This window comes from Pezoporus wallicus, unplaced genomic scaffold (genome assembly GCF_028554395.1).
Source record: "Pezoporus wallicus isolate ANWC-B61680 ecotype Strahan unplaced genomic scaffold, APGP_CSIRO_Pwel_v1 contig_6658, whole genome shotgun sequence".
Classification (NCBI taxonomy): Eukaryota; Metazoa; Chordata; class Aves; order Psittaciformes; family Psittacidae; genus Pezoporus; species Pezoporus wallicus.
The window spans coordinates 6,923,983-6,940,398 of NW_026642312.1; the positions used below are offsets into that span (position 1 = coordinate 6,923,983).

A 16,416-nucleotide genomic window follows, 5' to 3' on the forward strand; every position below is an offset into this window, starting at 1 on the left:
CACCAATCTTGATGCAAATTGGCACGCTACGCTGCAGTTACACCTCTGGTATTAACACAGTCGCTTCAGTGTAGGTGAACGTTTAATTTCCCGTGAGAAACATTTCTTTTGTTACTGTCAGGTTTTTGTTCTACGTCAAGCTTTAATACCATTAGTGCAAACAGCATTTTAAACTGTCTGCACTACTAGCAAGCTATCATCTGAGACCAAATTGGGCTAACGTCTGTAGCTGGTAACACTGCTGCCATCCTACTTCCCCCAAAGTGTGCTTGCCCAGTTTCCCTTGGGCTGTGCAGAGGCAGGGAGGGAAGGAGCCCACAGCTCAGCTCCCCTAAGGAACACAGGCTCTGGGTAGGCAGGGCTAGTGGAATGGGCTGCTGCCTTCTATCTGGTGATGCCTAGACTGGAAACCAAAGCCAAAGCTGGACGGCTGGCTCCAGTGGCACATCCAGCTGCAGGATTCTGGTTTGGCCAGGCACTGAGACAATGAGAAAAAAAGCACTGATGGTGAAAATCAGGGCACTGATTTCCCCCCCACTCAGCGAGGAAGTTGGACCCCTCACAGTGCATATGTCATGAATAAAATGGGAAAGAACAAAGACAGACAATAGTTGTAGTTTTGTTTCCATTTATTAATGCTGCCAATTAAAACCTGTATGTCCATTCAAGTAGGCCCTGGATACAGATTTTAAAGGAACTCAATAAATTATACTAAAAAAGCACTAAACATCTGATTATTTTCCCATTTGGGTCATACAGGCTGTACATATGCTGTATGGATTTTGGCCACCAATGGTTATTTAAACTGCCTCCACCACTCTGATCTTCAGGGTTCTCAGTTTCATCTCTCATTTGCTCCCGTCTTTGAGCAATGCAAGATCACACATCTCAAGGTTTAGATTGCTGTTGTTAAGGCAAGTGCAGTGTAAGTACCCCTCATAAATATGGTATCCTTAGAGGAGACAACAACAAAACAACAACCATGAGCAGAATCTTATATGTAAAGGCAAAAGAATATTAGAAATTAAACAATTATAATGCATTTCAGAGTATAATATATTAGCAACATTTTCATAAATACATCTTTTCAGTATCTCACCATCAGTAATAAAATATAATTTTTTATTATTACTAAGAATGTAAGTATAGTACTAGCACCCTGCTAGTTTGAAAAAAACCCAAACATATGTTTATTGAGGAGTAACTTCCCCCCCACCCTTCTCCAGCAGCCGCACTCTCTCCCTTGAGATGTGGATATTCTACTAAAGCACAGCTCTGAGATTTACTAGTTATTTTTAACATCAAACAGTATTAATCAGCACAGACAGCATTAGCTTTTGCACACAAGGCACAATAAATCCAGGTTCACATATTAACTCTTCATAAATACAGTACTTCTCACTCACAGGTATGTTGCAAAGCTACAGAACAGAACAGCAATTATGTTCTTTCAGAATGTTCTTTTCAACACTTTTGTTCTGGAGTTGATAACGTGGACCAGATTTCATTCTCAGATGACCTAACATTTATAGTCTGCAAAGGAATTGCCAGGTGGGGAAAAGAGGGTATGTGAGATTCAATCCTAAGAAGCCCTTCACCAATTACATATTCAAATCACCTCAGAAAAACTAGAACTGTGAACTTAAGATTTCTGTACTGGGCTGGCCGTGGGGAAATTAATTCTATGGGTCTTGTCACTGCAGTTTCTTGGAAGATTTACTTACAACGCTTCCTTAAAAACAAAAATCATTTACTGCATTTATAATATTTTAAATTAACCCCTATCCTAAATTCTTTGCCAGAAGTTCTGGTCTCTGGACAGCAGCCCCTTCTAAAACTGATACCCGTAATCTGAAAAATGTTTAACTGAATGTCAGGTTTTGGCAACATTTTCCCACAAAGGTCTAGAGGGACCTAGAAGCCTAATTCTGGGCTGTTGGGAGCATTTATCCTCTCCTGACTTTGGATGTGAATTCTGCCTGCATCCTGGTTCTACAGCAGTCTGAGGCTCACACAGGCGTGCATCATCCACCTCTGCTTTAGTTTCCATGGAGAGAATTTCCACCAAAATCCTCTTGTGTTCAGCTAGTTTTGCCTTACCTTATGCATTTCTTTTCCAATACTTATTAGTTAGAATTTTAATTTCAATTATTGTCATATAAGCCCAAAGCAGCTCCGTTTAATTTAAATGGAATTATCCTGGATTTACTCTATGATAGCTTTGATCAGAATCTGATCTCTTTTATGTTCATGGACAGACCTGGTTAGATATTTCACATACAAAACACTGGTCTGTCTCATAACAAAGGTGTAATTCTTTTCTGGCTCCTAGATTCTAGTGTTGTCATAGTGTAAAAGCTGTAAAATTGTACCAGTGTGGACCATATGGGCTATGGATGAACATCATTTCCCAAGTCAGGAGAACTGAATAATGTTGTTTTTAAAAAAACTGATAACAGAGAAAAGAAACAACTGCCAGCATTTTTCTGCTGTTTTCAGTCTACCAATCTATTCCGTTGTGCCACTACAGAAAAGCTTAATTTCATATTGGTTCTGCTAATGAGAATGATGCCATCAGAATTTCTGATCCTGTAGCTGAGAGCAGTGCCTGGTGGAGTGGCTCTGTCACCTGCTCAAATATTACAGGCTTTTGCCAGATTCGTCATCCCTTCCTTCATCTGTTACCTGTGAAAGCAATTCCTTAAAGAAATAGTAAGCAGCTTTTCCATCTGGGTGGATAATGCAGGCTCTGGCAAGCCCTACAGAAGGATGGCATGTCACTATCTACCCTGGACACACAGCCTGACCTTTTGGAAGTGCAGAGGTTGGTCTACTTTCCTTACTGTCAGGATTCATGCAATTCTCTCACATACCATTTGCACATGTGTTAATACTAATCCTTCTCCACTTTGCACAGCAGAAGTGGGGTGATTAGGAGTCACCAGATCCATAGTCAACTTCTTTAATCCCCTCTGGAAAGACAGTGGGTTGAAGCAGACTGTGTGCCAAATTAACTGCCTCGGTGCATGTTTCATGGTCTACCTGCAGCTTCCCATATGTAGGAATTACATTTGCAAGGGACAGAGGAAGAAAGCTGAATAATTGTGCAAGTCGTTCAAGATGCTTTAGAAGTTAATATGAACAATAAAAGGAAAAGATTAAGACATATGCAAATGTAGAAATGAATCCTGCAGATTCCTTTTCTTGGAGTAGCTATTTATTTTGATCTTACTTAGATAGAAATAACTGCCTGGAATTTATATTTTCAAAATGACAGAAATACTTATTAAAGTCAGATATGATTTCTGACTTCCATTTCACCTCTTTACTGTACCTGCCTTCAACAGTATGACATAGCAATGGTTGGTATCAAGTACACATTATTTGACTTTCTCTGAAGATTAATTGTTTTCCAATATTTTCATATTCCATGCATCACTGTTAATGGAAGAAAACCACTGAGGGGGCACCACACCATATTTTTAGGGTTGGTTCTCTTAATTTCTATTTTTATTGTAATTTGCTATCTTGTTTGTTACCTGAATTGAGAAACAGAGAACCATTTTTTTCATCGCATTTCTTAGCATGTTTTATCAAAGATTTATTACACAATGACATAAGCAGAATGGTAGCCATAAGAAGGAATCATCACTCTATTTCACAGAACACAGATTGATTATTTTCAAATAATCGCTGCTTATAATAATGTTGTTAAAAATACAGAATATCAGGTAGCACATGGCTTTTGACAAAACTCTTAGGAAGGAGCTTTTAGGAGGTCTTACTATGAATGATCAGAGTGAAAACCAGCTGCCAGATTTGACACAATGTCTGTTTTAAAAGCAAACCCTTTAGGAGAAGGTAGGCACCCTGCCATAAGGACAGTTAATGCTCATTTAGTACTCACCATCCCTTGATTTGGCTGTGTAATGCAGAAAGTTTTGAAGCACGAACTTTATTTACAAAAGTACTGCAGCAAACAGCATGTCATGACATGATAGTGCCCCAAATCAAGACAGCAGCTTTGCACAAGCTTATTTAAATCGGACCTGAACAGTGTTAAATCCAGGTTACTGAATTTTCCCCAACTTGGATTCTTTCTGAAGTCATAGCAATGTTAAATGAATTGATGACTCCTCACAGTTTCATCTGTGAAGCAAGGAGTGGGTGTGCTAAAGGTTAATGGGGACAACAGAGGGAGCACTAACCCATTTCCACTGCCTGGTTCAATAAATGCTTCTGATTACAAACTGGTAGGAAATCACAGCTTGAGCCTCCATGGCTATCTGCACCCTGGAAACAGGCAAGATGAAACCACAGTACAAAGAAGGAATGATTAAGGTTACAACACAACTTGCTGGCAAGGATTTTGCTACTGCAGCTGGGCTATATAACAACAGACTTTGGTTTCTTTTTTTTTTTTTCCCTTCATATCCTGACTTTCCCACCTGCCCCTAAAATAAAACTTGGCCACACAGAGAAAGCCAGCTAATTACCTCCTCCCCACTGCTACTTCACTGCTGTTTCTGCTGGTGGTGGTTTTGCTCCCATGTTTGCAGAAGATCGGTTGCCAGCTGTGAGATGTGCTGCCAGGCAAACTTGATGTGGGTGGATTCCACCGTGCGTGAACAAACAGCAAAACGTAGCACAAACTTCTCTCGCAGGTGGCACGGGACCAGATGAATCTTCTTGGCCTCATTTATGCTTTTAAGAAGCGCCTCATTTAGTTCATTTGAGCCCTGAAATCATTGTAATTCAGTGGATATGGTGATGAATTTCAGAAACAAGCTTGGAATATGCAAATCCTGCCAACCAGCCAAACCCAAGTACCACCAGTAACACGCAGCCACTTTCCCATCTCTCAGTGCTTTGACATCAAAGGATTACAAAAAGATGACGGCGCAAGAGATATTTTTTCAGTCACAAGAGATTTATGGATTAACTGGGGTTTAGAAGCAGTGTTCACACTGGGGCATTTGTGATAGCTGACTGCTTTTTTGTGAACTAAGGTCATGAGCTCTGTAGCTTCATGTAAAAGCATTCATTATTACATCTATTTCATTACACTTTTCTTAGATCTGATCAAACATGGGAGGAAGTTTTGCAATGAGCTATACTACCATTCATAAAGCAAACCCTCCAGTCTTCACTTAAGCATGGCTGCTGTGAGAGAGTCTTTTGAATATGAAGATTGAAATCCTACCCTTAATTAAGAAATAGTTACAGGAATGTATCCCTGGCATAAGTAAGTTTCATACTATTAGCAGAAATCCTTAGTATTTGCCTCAAGTTCTATAGGAAGTGTCCACCACAGAGACCTACAGAGAGAAGGTTTTGAGGGGCAGGAGATTTTAGATATGTGGTAAACTGACCCTCCCACTGGAAGTAAAAAGTCTTTTGCATTCCAGGAAACAAAGATATAAATGTTAAATATCTTGCAGAAAGTCAGAGGGACTCTGCATGTGGTATTGGATTTTATCTCCTTCTAGTGTACTTCATTCTCCTTGTGCTCAAATAGTGAATGTGGGGATTTATTTTAGAGCAGCTGTATGCTTTTAATATCAAATCTCAAAAGAAATAAGATTGTACAGAGGAGTGCTGGCTTTTTTGGAGTTCAGCTAATGTTGAATCAGTGGTTTTACCAGTTCACGTCCGTCAGCATTTGAGAATAAAACTGAAGATGTCATCAGATTTTTCAAAACCACTGGTAAATCACTTTAAATGAAAACAATGGAAGAAGGGATCTCAAAAATCTTGGGGTTTTTGTCTGATTCAGCAACACAGGATGAAGTGCTAGCTGCATATCTTTGACACTTTGTTACCCAAAATAAAGGAACCCATCTGTCTAACTTCAATATTAGCAGACTAAGAGATGGCTTCAGCTTTGCTGGGCAAAAGCTGGGCAAGAGCTATTATTATTGTAATAGCTTAAGATATACCACGTTGATCTTGAATGCTATAATTTTATTATTTGGGGAAGTGTCTCAGCTGCTGTACAGCCTTTACTCTTTCCCTTACAATGCCGGTAACACAGAATTGCAGGAGATGCTAGGAGCACCTGTGCTTTTACCACAGAGTTCCCTTACTGAACACTGACTGCAGTAAAAGGGTAACAATTGGACAAATACATCTCTTCAGCAGCACTTTTGTTCCTGTAGCAGCACGGGTCATCTCAAAAGTATCTGTATCAGAAAACATGTTCTCTCAAATCTATGCAGTTATGACTTGCCTGCTTAGCCTTTTCCATATAAAACCAAAGCATAAGGCAGACACAGCTTTCCTTTGGCACTGAGGATAAATGTATTATTCTGATGGTTTTGGATCATATTAGAGCTGAACCCAAGTCAAAACCTTGTTCTGCTTTAGCACAAGTTGTCAGGGAATTTGGATGAGAGCCTAAAATTCATAGCTTCGCCTTAATCTTTTTCATGCAACTGGAATGTTCCTAACTAAGAAAAGGACCAACTTTGGTGGTTTGCAGGTCCCCACCCATTATTAGTATGTCACTGGTGACAATGATATCCCATTTTCTTACCGAAGGTATTCCATCATTAAAATTATGGTCTTTGCCTTTAATATAAAATGTGCAGCGCTAACTTTTAGGCAATACAGGCAGTTATATGATATTAAGTTTGTGCCTTTGGCAGGGGTGAGGGGAGACAGGAGAAAGATTTATATATCTTTCTTCTGTTCTACTCTCACAGCTGCACCTAGGGGCTGCTCTGACACTCGGCTGTCACGTCAAATTGAAGTTAGTAGTGACTAATCCTCTCCCAGAGCTTTGAGAAGCCAGCTCTGATTGAGTCTGTCAGCTTCAATAAGACAGTATTCTCACTCCCTTGGAGTAATGACTAGCTTGACTTGCATTCATCTGCAGACTTGACAAGGAGGCCAAAAATTAACCCTTTGGTGTGATACATTTGATGAAGTGGTTGTAAAGTTGGGTTATTAGTGCATCTGTGCAACAGTGCAAAAGGAAAAAAGTTAACAGTTACAGCTAAGCAAAAAAAAAAAGAAATTAAAAAAGGTTTCTCAAGAACAAAGGAAGGAAAAACATTTCATACTTTTTACAGCTGTGCAGCATTACAGTTCTTAGTCCTCCTGTAATTAAAGTTACAAGTATCCTACTTCTAGATGAAGATGCATTTTAATATGAAACACAGAAATCACAGAAACATTTTTTTAAAAAGCGATTGAGAAAGCAAATAAAGCTGCAAGAAATAACGATAACTTCATTTTGAAGCTTCTTGGTTTGGTTTGTTTTGAGTTTTTGCTTTTTGCTTTTTGGACTGGTATAGCAAGCAATGAAAACACTGCTGTTTTGACATTGGTTTTCAGCAGAAACTTGTCCAAAAGTTTCTTAGCTAGGTACCCAATATTTATCTCCTATTGTAAAATTGTTTTTCCCTGTAGATCTGATTTCTTCCTCTGGATCATCAGGGACAGGATGGCAGATGTAGATGAACTACTGGTCTGATCAGTAGTGACAATTCCTTGTTGCTATGCTCTATTTCACCAGGACTGGTCCTTTAAAGTAAATGCAGAGCACTGACTAACAGCTCTCTCTGGATCTGCAAAATTAGTGTTTGCTGTTCCATGTGAGAGAGCAGACTACAACCAACATCTTGTTATTGAGCAATAAAAGCCTCAGAACCTATTCCTCAAATCTTTTAAAAGTTCCCATTAGGAAATAAATTATATTCATGTTTCCTCATACTGGGAATCCTCCGTGTTCTGTAATCTCTCCGATTCTCTAGCAACAGATGTTTGGTTTCTTTTCTTTTTATTTTAAACAACATAAATTCAGACAAAACCATTTTCCTACTCCAGATGAATTCACCATTACCTGATTATTGAAGATCTGTTGGCCCCTTCAGCCAACTGCATCACATTCAGGTAACTGTGGCAACTGAATGACTGAGAAAAGAACTGGTGAAAAGCAGTAATACCACACTGACCAGAAGGAGCCAAGATGTGCTTGTGAGCCTTCAGAGAAGCAAAAAGCTCATTTAGGTATCATGTGAACTGGAAAACACCAGCGCTGTTATTATTATTGCTTAGTGTTCAGATTCAGTGTCACAATCCAGTCCTTTATAGACTTTAGTTGCAAGCCCCTCTATTAAATGTGTTCTTTACCTAAAATAAGATACTGATCCCTTTTTAATGTCTGATTGAACAAGTGAGCCCTCCCAGCTACTGCAGCTCTTACGCTCTGAGTGCAGAGTGAGTTTTCAGGTTTCTGTTGGGTAAGGTCTCTACATCAGTGAACTTGGCTCTTACAGAGATTTTGGGGAATGAAAGGCTGAAAAGGGCAAAAGGATCATGTTCAGCACAGAAAAAAAAAAGAAGCAGACCAAGGCCAACAGCAGTTGGGAAGCTGGTTCCCATGCAACCTGCTCTTACTTGTATCTGGCTCCAATTTGCCAGTCTGACTAAGATTTTATAAATGAAAATGTATCCTTTGAAAATTAAAACAAAACAAGGTTTACTACTCTAATCTTCATCCAGGATAGTAATTTTATATGTATATATATATAATTTTTATTATTTTTTAAAGGACATTAAATACATATAAAATTAACTTGACAAGAAAATGTAATACACACACACGTGCACTCACACATATCCAAATGTCTTGGGAAATACCTTAAAACAATCCTCTTCATCAAAGCCCATCAAGCAGAGAACATAATGGTCATTTTGTACGACTGGGTAGCCCATTTGTTTGCCTTGACTGTGTACTTGCGTACCCTAATGTGCTTGAATTTCTCTTAAGCATTTGAGTAATTTTTAAGAAAATTGCTTAAGCTTCTTTCTTTAATGTGCTTTGACCTACACGAACTTTCTTCATTTTCTTTAAAAAAATCATAAAGTATATTAACTACAAAGATTATGTTCAATTGAGGTTACTTTAGTTACTGCTATAAAACATGACAGAAGAAGTAGGTCTCAGCTTTCTTACCTTCAGCCGAAAACAGACTAGTCCCAAGATAACTTCAGCACAGATCTCAAATCTTTCATCCTGACGGACTAAATGTTCAAATTGATGCGACAGCCTGACATGCTGAGAAGAGAAAGACAGTATCTACATTGTAGAAATCTGATTCATCAAGAAAAAAGATGTGCTAAATTCTTTCCATCCCTCATCTCTTTTCTCTCTTAATTCTTCTCATATATGATAATATTCACATATTGCCATCTGTTTATGTTAAATTACATCCCATTTATGACTTCCAAAGACCAGACTGAGTTGTTACTATATTAGTAGCTTAGTCTATCTTAGGCAGTACTAGTCCGTTTCTTAATGAAACATTTCGGCACGGTTTCATATGATACTAATAGCAAATAATGGTAATAATTCTTCTTCAGGTTTTCTACCACTGTTAGTTTTGGCTGGGAATATCTAAAGAGTGCAAAAGTTATTATAGGGAAAGGGAGAGATATACAGATATACAGAGAAAATTATCAAAATTCCCGTGCAAAATGAGCTGGAAAGAGACATTTTCTAAATAGTTTACTTAATATGAGAATAACTGCAAAGAAGGGGAAAACTTGCTTGCCCTTCTGACCTCAGTGCTCAGGTTCAGTTGAAAAGAAAGGTGATGGCAGCATAAGCAAGAAAATAGATAGCAAAGCTCAGCCAATCTGTTTACAATTACTGGGTAAAAAAGAGTGACATTGGACATGAAGCCAGAGCCATTATTTTGTAGCACAAGAAACTGGTGCTTTTCCAAAATCAAACAAATAGGAAAAAACAGGCATACTAACAACTAACTGGGAAGTCTTGACACTCAGTCAGTGATGCTTGCATTCTCATACCACGTTTTACATCCTTCCAAACAGAAAATTAATACAAAAGCATTTAGGAAAAAAGAGCCCCTGTCCTCAACAGGTACCTGTAGTACCTTACCCAGTCCCCATCTCTGCTGTCATTAGTCTAGTACTCACTACTCTAAAAAAAAAAAAAAAAAAAAAAAGACAACAATAAAGCTGTTAGAATTACAGTTTGTCTTCATGCCAGCCTACACCAGAAATTATCAGCAACACCTAAAATGATGTTTACAAGTTCCTTAGCTTTTATACATTTATGAGAGCAAATAATTTTGGAAAAATAAACAACTAAGCCCATGTCTTTTCTTGCTTTTGCACTTTGCCTTTTTTCAAGTTCAAGGACAGTTATCAAACAAAAATTAAACATTTCACTTTGGGCCAGGATTAGATGTGGAATGTTTCAGCTCACAGGAACTTTTTGCAAAAGGGCAAGAGCAAGGCAAAAACAGAACTTACAGAAAAGAAAGTAAGAAAGAAAGTGAGAAAGTGAGAAAGAAAGAAAGAGAATGAAAGAGAGAGAGACAGAAAGGAAGAAAGGACAAAACCCAAACATATTTTGCAGTCTTAATCATAGCATTGTGATACTTGCTTACTTCTTAAAATAGAAAAACATTGTTTATATTGAATCAAAACATTGCTCCAAAATCGTATACTGGGCATACTGGTACCCTACGCAACCAGAGTCTTACTGTTGTTACCACTTCCTCCTTGCTATTTGTTACATCCATTTATCATCTCCCTCTAAAATTAGACTTCGAGTCAGGGTTGAGACCAGTAAAATGCCCAATCCTTTCCAAGGCATTTGAATGTTCTGCTAATACAAACAGCATGAGTTTACAGCTATGAAAAGTGACCAGAAATATCTGTATACATACAGATGCTTGTATGCATATGTGCATGCAAAAGTATGTGAAATATGCATACGTGTTACAGTGATCTTTTATTGTCTCCTCCTATCCTCATGTTCTATAGCCTTAACCAAAGTGATGTCTGTTACACAGCTCTGCAAAATTTCACACTGCATACACTACGCCTTGGAAATCAAAGACATAAAACCCCTCATGTTTAACGAGATGAGAATTTCACAGCTGTTCATCTGAATGTAATCACAGACTGAATTTAACCAGAATTCACCTGGGTAGCAATGGAATAAAACAAAAATTGAAGATTTGGCTTACTGCAAGTAGTTTGTAAAAGAAAACTCCAGACCCATGCTGTATGTTTTATAGCAGGTATCTATGCCCACTTTTTGCACCAAATAATTTTTAAGGAATTTTAAAGAAATAAAAGCAAGGAAAAATGGACAGTATTCAGTAAAACACAGATCAAAATTCTGGAAGTATTTTGGAGTCACGTCTTGATGCAATTTTATCCTTGAACATGAGCAATAATTTGTAAAGCCACTGGGGGGCACCAAGTCTTTTAGATTTTACAGAACTGGAAGGAGAGAAAGTGGAGACATAACTGAAGTTTCACCTGTTTCACTCATGGAAGGTTGAAAATGACCCTTAAGATCGTCAGCCTCAACTGTTAAGGTAACACTGCCAAGCCCACCACTAAACCATGACCTTGGGTGTCACATCTATGTGTCTTTCAAATACTTCCAGGAATGCTGACTCCACCGCTTCCCTGGGCAAACTTTGCTTAACACAACTACTGAAGCCTGCACCTTTGACCCATCACCTGTTATCCTGAATTGCTTTTGCAAAGACTGTTGCAAGGAAAATATAATTAAACCCAATAAACATTGTTAAGCCTGGAAGCTCAAACTCTGTAAGAGGGGCTCTGAAGTACCACACCTGCCATCACAAACCAACTCACATACTGTTTCTAGCAAGACAATCTTTTTATCCTGTGAGTTCCCAAAGTGTAATCACAAGGACTTCTTTAGTGGCCTGAAAAGTCTTGGTATATAGGAACAGAATACCAGCCCTTTTTTTCACAGTGAAATTTAGCAGACTGAACAAAAGAAGCTTGTATGGAATTTTTGTGTATCACTATCTCAGGTAGAAAATCATTGCTCTTCTGCAGTGAGAAGGGAAGCAAGAAAGGGATGTAACTCATTTGGTTATTCAGGATTAAGGGAAGTGTCTTTCATAATCACTAATAGGAGCAGTAAACTTGAGAGGCATTAAGGTGTGGTCCCTATTTTAAAAAAAAAATCTGTGTACTGATATGTGTGAATATAGCTACTTCTGCATTGAGGTGTATAAAATGAATTTTGATTTTTGGGCAAAGCCTTCAAGAGCTAAAATAGTTTTTCATTGAGCTTCCCTGAAGTGTCAGAGTGTATTAATATTACTGTGCAAATAAGCATACCTGCCTAGCCTTGGTATTTTAATTCTTTTCCTCCTATAGATTTTAACCTCTGCCTGCCTTTGCTTGCATCCCACTACATTCTGAAGGAAAATGCTGTCAAAAGAGTCTTCTCAACAGCCACTTGGACTGTGCCAGTCCCCAGCTGAAACAGTGGATTGCTGTTCTGCAGTTTCTTGGTCTCTGCTGTTAATTTTTAATGGAATCCATTATCCTCAGCAAAGAAAGAAGGACACAGTGAACTGATTTCTTCTGATCGTATGGAGGATCCATCTGAGCTGGAATATTCATGGGGATCACAAACAAGTCTAAATTTCTCAAATGACTTCTGAGCTCTTTGAGAAGACTTAAAGCAAGGAAGGAATAATGGCTGGTCAAGCAGCTTGCAAATGGGCCATTTGGGTTTCACATTTATACCAACTCTGGGTGTTTGGAATTAGTCCAGAAGACTGTTATTGTTGTTGGATTTGCCCCCTCTGTACATCTCCTCTGACTTACCTACAAATTTTGTATTTTTGTCTCCCCACATCCTTCAGAGATGACTGTCCTCCTCTCCTTTACCACTGCTTTAAGACCTATACTTTGCAGTCAGTTGTGTGGGAAAAGAGTGCATAACTGGAAGGTTTGGAAAATAAAAAAAGTAACTGTATCTAAATCCAAGTCACACATTCTCATCTCCCAGGAGTATTTTAGTTCCCAAATGCCGTCCTCAGTACAAGCAAATGCCAGGTTGCAGTGGTTATCACATCATTTTGATGGAGACCTTAAGACTACAAACACAACAAACATCTTTTTCTTAAAACACCCTAGTAAAAAATAAAGTTTAAGAAAAGAGAGACAAATAGGGGGTCTGTGACAGTTTACATCCAGGAAAAAAGTTTGTGAAGAGACAGTTGCAGATGTCTTTGGTCCTCCATATAGAATCTTGTTAATCACACAGTAAATAGGCTGGCTTCTGAAGCTTATGCAGTATTTTCCCCCTCTATGTCATGTTAGAAGCTTATTACTATTGAAAATCTCAAATCACTTTGCAACTGACACCTGGCACCACAAAAGAAGTCCATAAACTCTGGATAAATCTTCCTACAGTTTTCTAGGACTTAGGAGCAGAAGTGTCTTTTTGGGGAATTTCATAAACTCAGAACATAACTGAAACCCTAGGTCCCGAATCTCTCAATAAGGCCCAGGTCTGTATCTGAACAGGCATGCCTTAGTTACTGTTGTATAGTGTGGACAGAAACAACATGTCTCACATACAGTATGTTGATGCATGAAACCTGCGTGGTGTAAGACTGCATGCTACATCCCAGATGTAGGCAGCCCCTTCCCCAGCCCAAGGAGCTGTTTCAAATCTCCACTCTTCTGCCTGACTCTGTTGCTCTTTCCCTGGAGCAGCTCCTTAATAACACAACAGAGAGAGAGAGCAATTCTTCCCACTTCCCAGCTCCAGCCTTTCTGCCCTCCACTTGAAGGCTGCAATACCTGCTTCTGCCACTGTTCCTAGGTCTCTTATTCTACCTATGGTCACTCCATCACCCACCGTAAGAAAATGCAGCTTTAGAAATAATTCTGGCAACTACATGGGTTCCCTTAAAACACAGCTACACAGGTACACAAGATACAGTACCAGCTATTCTTTTCAGGGCTGCCTTTGCCCACAATGGGAATATTAAAGCTGTTACTTGCAAGATGCTACAGCATATTTAAAAGGAAGCACTTTCCAAGGCCAAGCACTGGGATAAGCAATGATAAAGTTCAGTTAACAAGTGAAGTTAAATTCCAAATTACTTTTCATTTGGAAACTTGTCTATAGATTTGAAAATACAAACCAGCATCAGGCTGGTTCACATACTTCATTACCACACTGCCAAAAGAAAAGTCATCACAATATAACTGGAACCCACAATAATTCCTAAGAAGAGAGGAAAATGTGCAAGATATGAAACACATTTATTTATAATCGTTATTTTGCAGCTACTGATAGAACTTTACCAACATGCCTGTGAACTCCCAAGAGATCTTAAATTCTGCGAGAGCAGGGAGCAAACAAACTGCAAGCATTTCTTGAAATGTAGCTTAAACAGAGAATTGCTAGAGATAGAAGTTACTTTGTTTAAGAAAAGAGAAAAAGCTGCTCTGGAACCCACTGAAATGAATGAATATTAATCTGGGGAGAGAGGGGGGTGGCGAGGAGAAACTAACTTAGTGGCTTCATTTTGACAGTTGTAAACAGTGAGCCAAATTCTGCACTTAATTACCCCTCTTGCCCTTTCAAAGTTGCAAACATAAGGTCATAACTTATTTTTCTCTGTATACCAGGGAACAATTTAGTCCTTAATGAAATATTAAGGATACATGCTTAATTCGACAAGCCCTTGGAAACCTACCTGTCTGAGTTACTGTTACAAATAAAGGAACATATTAGGGTTTTACTTCAGAAAAAGATGGATTTGCTTCGCTTTCCTGAACTGTGTTGTCACAGAACATACAAAAACCTGGTCTTCAGCTATCGTTCTAAGAACAAGCACTTTTTGGCTGGACAGTCATGGAAATGTCTGGGAGACAGGGAAAGAGGGAACTTACTGAATGTAAATACTGACCTGTGGAAATCAGCAAGATAAAAGGCCATGTAACTGATATGAGGGTTCCAACCCTCTATTCTCCCAGTGAGAGATTAAGCCCTACTTAAAGACTTGGCATCATGTTGAAATAATTGCAGTCTCCAGAAATCTAACCTGAGAGGGAATCACACTAGAAACTGTAATGGTAGCCTAGTGAAGTGCTGACAAACCTTGCATCAATTTTTCATCAAAAGGGTATATACCAGATTGCCACAAGGATGAAAGAACATCAAGCTCACCACTGTTGTCAAAATTTATTTCTGAAAGCCTCATTAAGGATAAAAACCTAATTTTGATATATGTCGAGTCAGCTGAAAATTATAGTGTAATAAGAATGACAAGCGAAGAGGTTCCTCCACTCTGAAACCTTTCCAAATTTAAAGAGACTTTCTCATGCAGTGATTTTACAGCAGTGGAAAAAGCCTTTCTTAAGAATTAATCTGTTTAGTACCACAATAGAAAGGAATGCGTGTCTGCAGGAAGTTTGCTATACTAGACCAGACCCTTAGCTAATGGATATTTTTGTAAATATTTAGAGCCACGTCATGGATCCCCCCTCACTACAAGTTTCCCTAAACTTCATAAAGATGAAAGGTATGCTTGAATTTTACTTTACTGCTGCAGAGGAAATATACATGTAATTTAGACTGGCGCCAGATGTGGGGTTTATTGATAAAAACCCCCTTCTTTTTACATCAAGAATAAACTTAGTACTTACAGTAATCTTAACAAACTGTAAATTGTACATGTTCTTTTTTCTTTTTTCTTTTTTTCTTTTTCCTGAAGAGATGTATTTTAAACAGGAAACAAAGAAGGAGCAGAGGTAGACATGCCCGATAAGTTACTGTATCCCTTAGTCATAATCTAAACATGCTATCAATGCATGGCATGCACATTAATAAAATAAAGACGTAATGAATAAACATGTTTTTCCACAATAAAATTATGGATGTGTTCTGGCTTAACTTGAGAGGAAACTATGGTCCCACATTACAGAAATTCCAAACTCCTAGACTTGTCTTCCCTAAATTTTAATACAAAATCGATGAGTTTTGAGCCTGCCACGATATGAAATTGTAACACTACATGGGGCAAGCGAGCAGCACCCTGATAATCTGAGCTGGCTAAAAGCAGTTTCCTGTGCATTCTGATGTGTCCATAAATCATGGAAATTAGGTAGGTAGCCTGCTCATTTTCCCTTGCCATCCCACCACAGGTTACCAAAGAAAGCAAATTCCAGTCACCTTGCGGATGTGCTCCTGCAGTCCTGTGACCCCGTACATCCTCAGCACGAACCAGAGCTTCAGCGAGCGGAACCTCCTGCCCAAGGGGATTTGCCAGTGCTGCAAGCCAGGGAGAAGGGAGGGCACCCACATGACAAGTCACCAGTGCAGTGATACTGCAGAAACTGTACATTCTACAACAATTTTGAAGTGTAATACATTTCCATATCTTACAGGCAGTTGGTAGAGGTAGGTCAAATAATTGTAGAAATGTCTATTCCTGGTTAATGCCCTGGGCTTACTGTTTAATACTCAAAATCTTGAAATTAAAATTGGAAAAGGAGGTTGGTGTCAGAACTGAAGGGCCAAAAGGGAAATCAAATGTCCTTTGTCCATCCTGAATTCTCCTCGAAAGCTTTAGAAAA

General features: G+C 38.7%; 1 protein-coding gene across 2 annotated transcripts in view; it reads right to left on the bottom strand.

The window, feature by feature from the left end:
- Positions 1-1,276: 1,276 nt before the first annotated feature.
- Positions 1,277-16,416, bottom strand: part of DDC (dopa decarboxylase) — a 49,211-nt gene continuing 34,071 nt past the window's right edge. Inside the window, exons 11-14 of one of the 2 annotated variants that reach the window (XR_008974838.1) lie at positions 16,013-16,111; positions 8,963-9,064; positions 2,874-4,739; positions 1,277-1,732 (exon numbers count right to left, since the gene is read on the bottom strand). Coding sequence is in view for 1 of the 2 variants with exons in the window: in XM_057428875.1 (XP_057284858.1) it covers positions 4,515-4,739; positions 8,963-9,064; positions 16,013-16,111 (426 nt within the window). In the remaining variant the exon portion in view is untranslated. The remainder of the gene's footprint in view (positions 1,733-2,873; positions 4,740-8,962; positions 9,065-16,012; positions 16,112-16,416) is intronic. The other variant, XM_057428875.1, reaches the window with a different exon arrangement.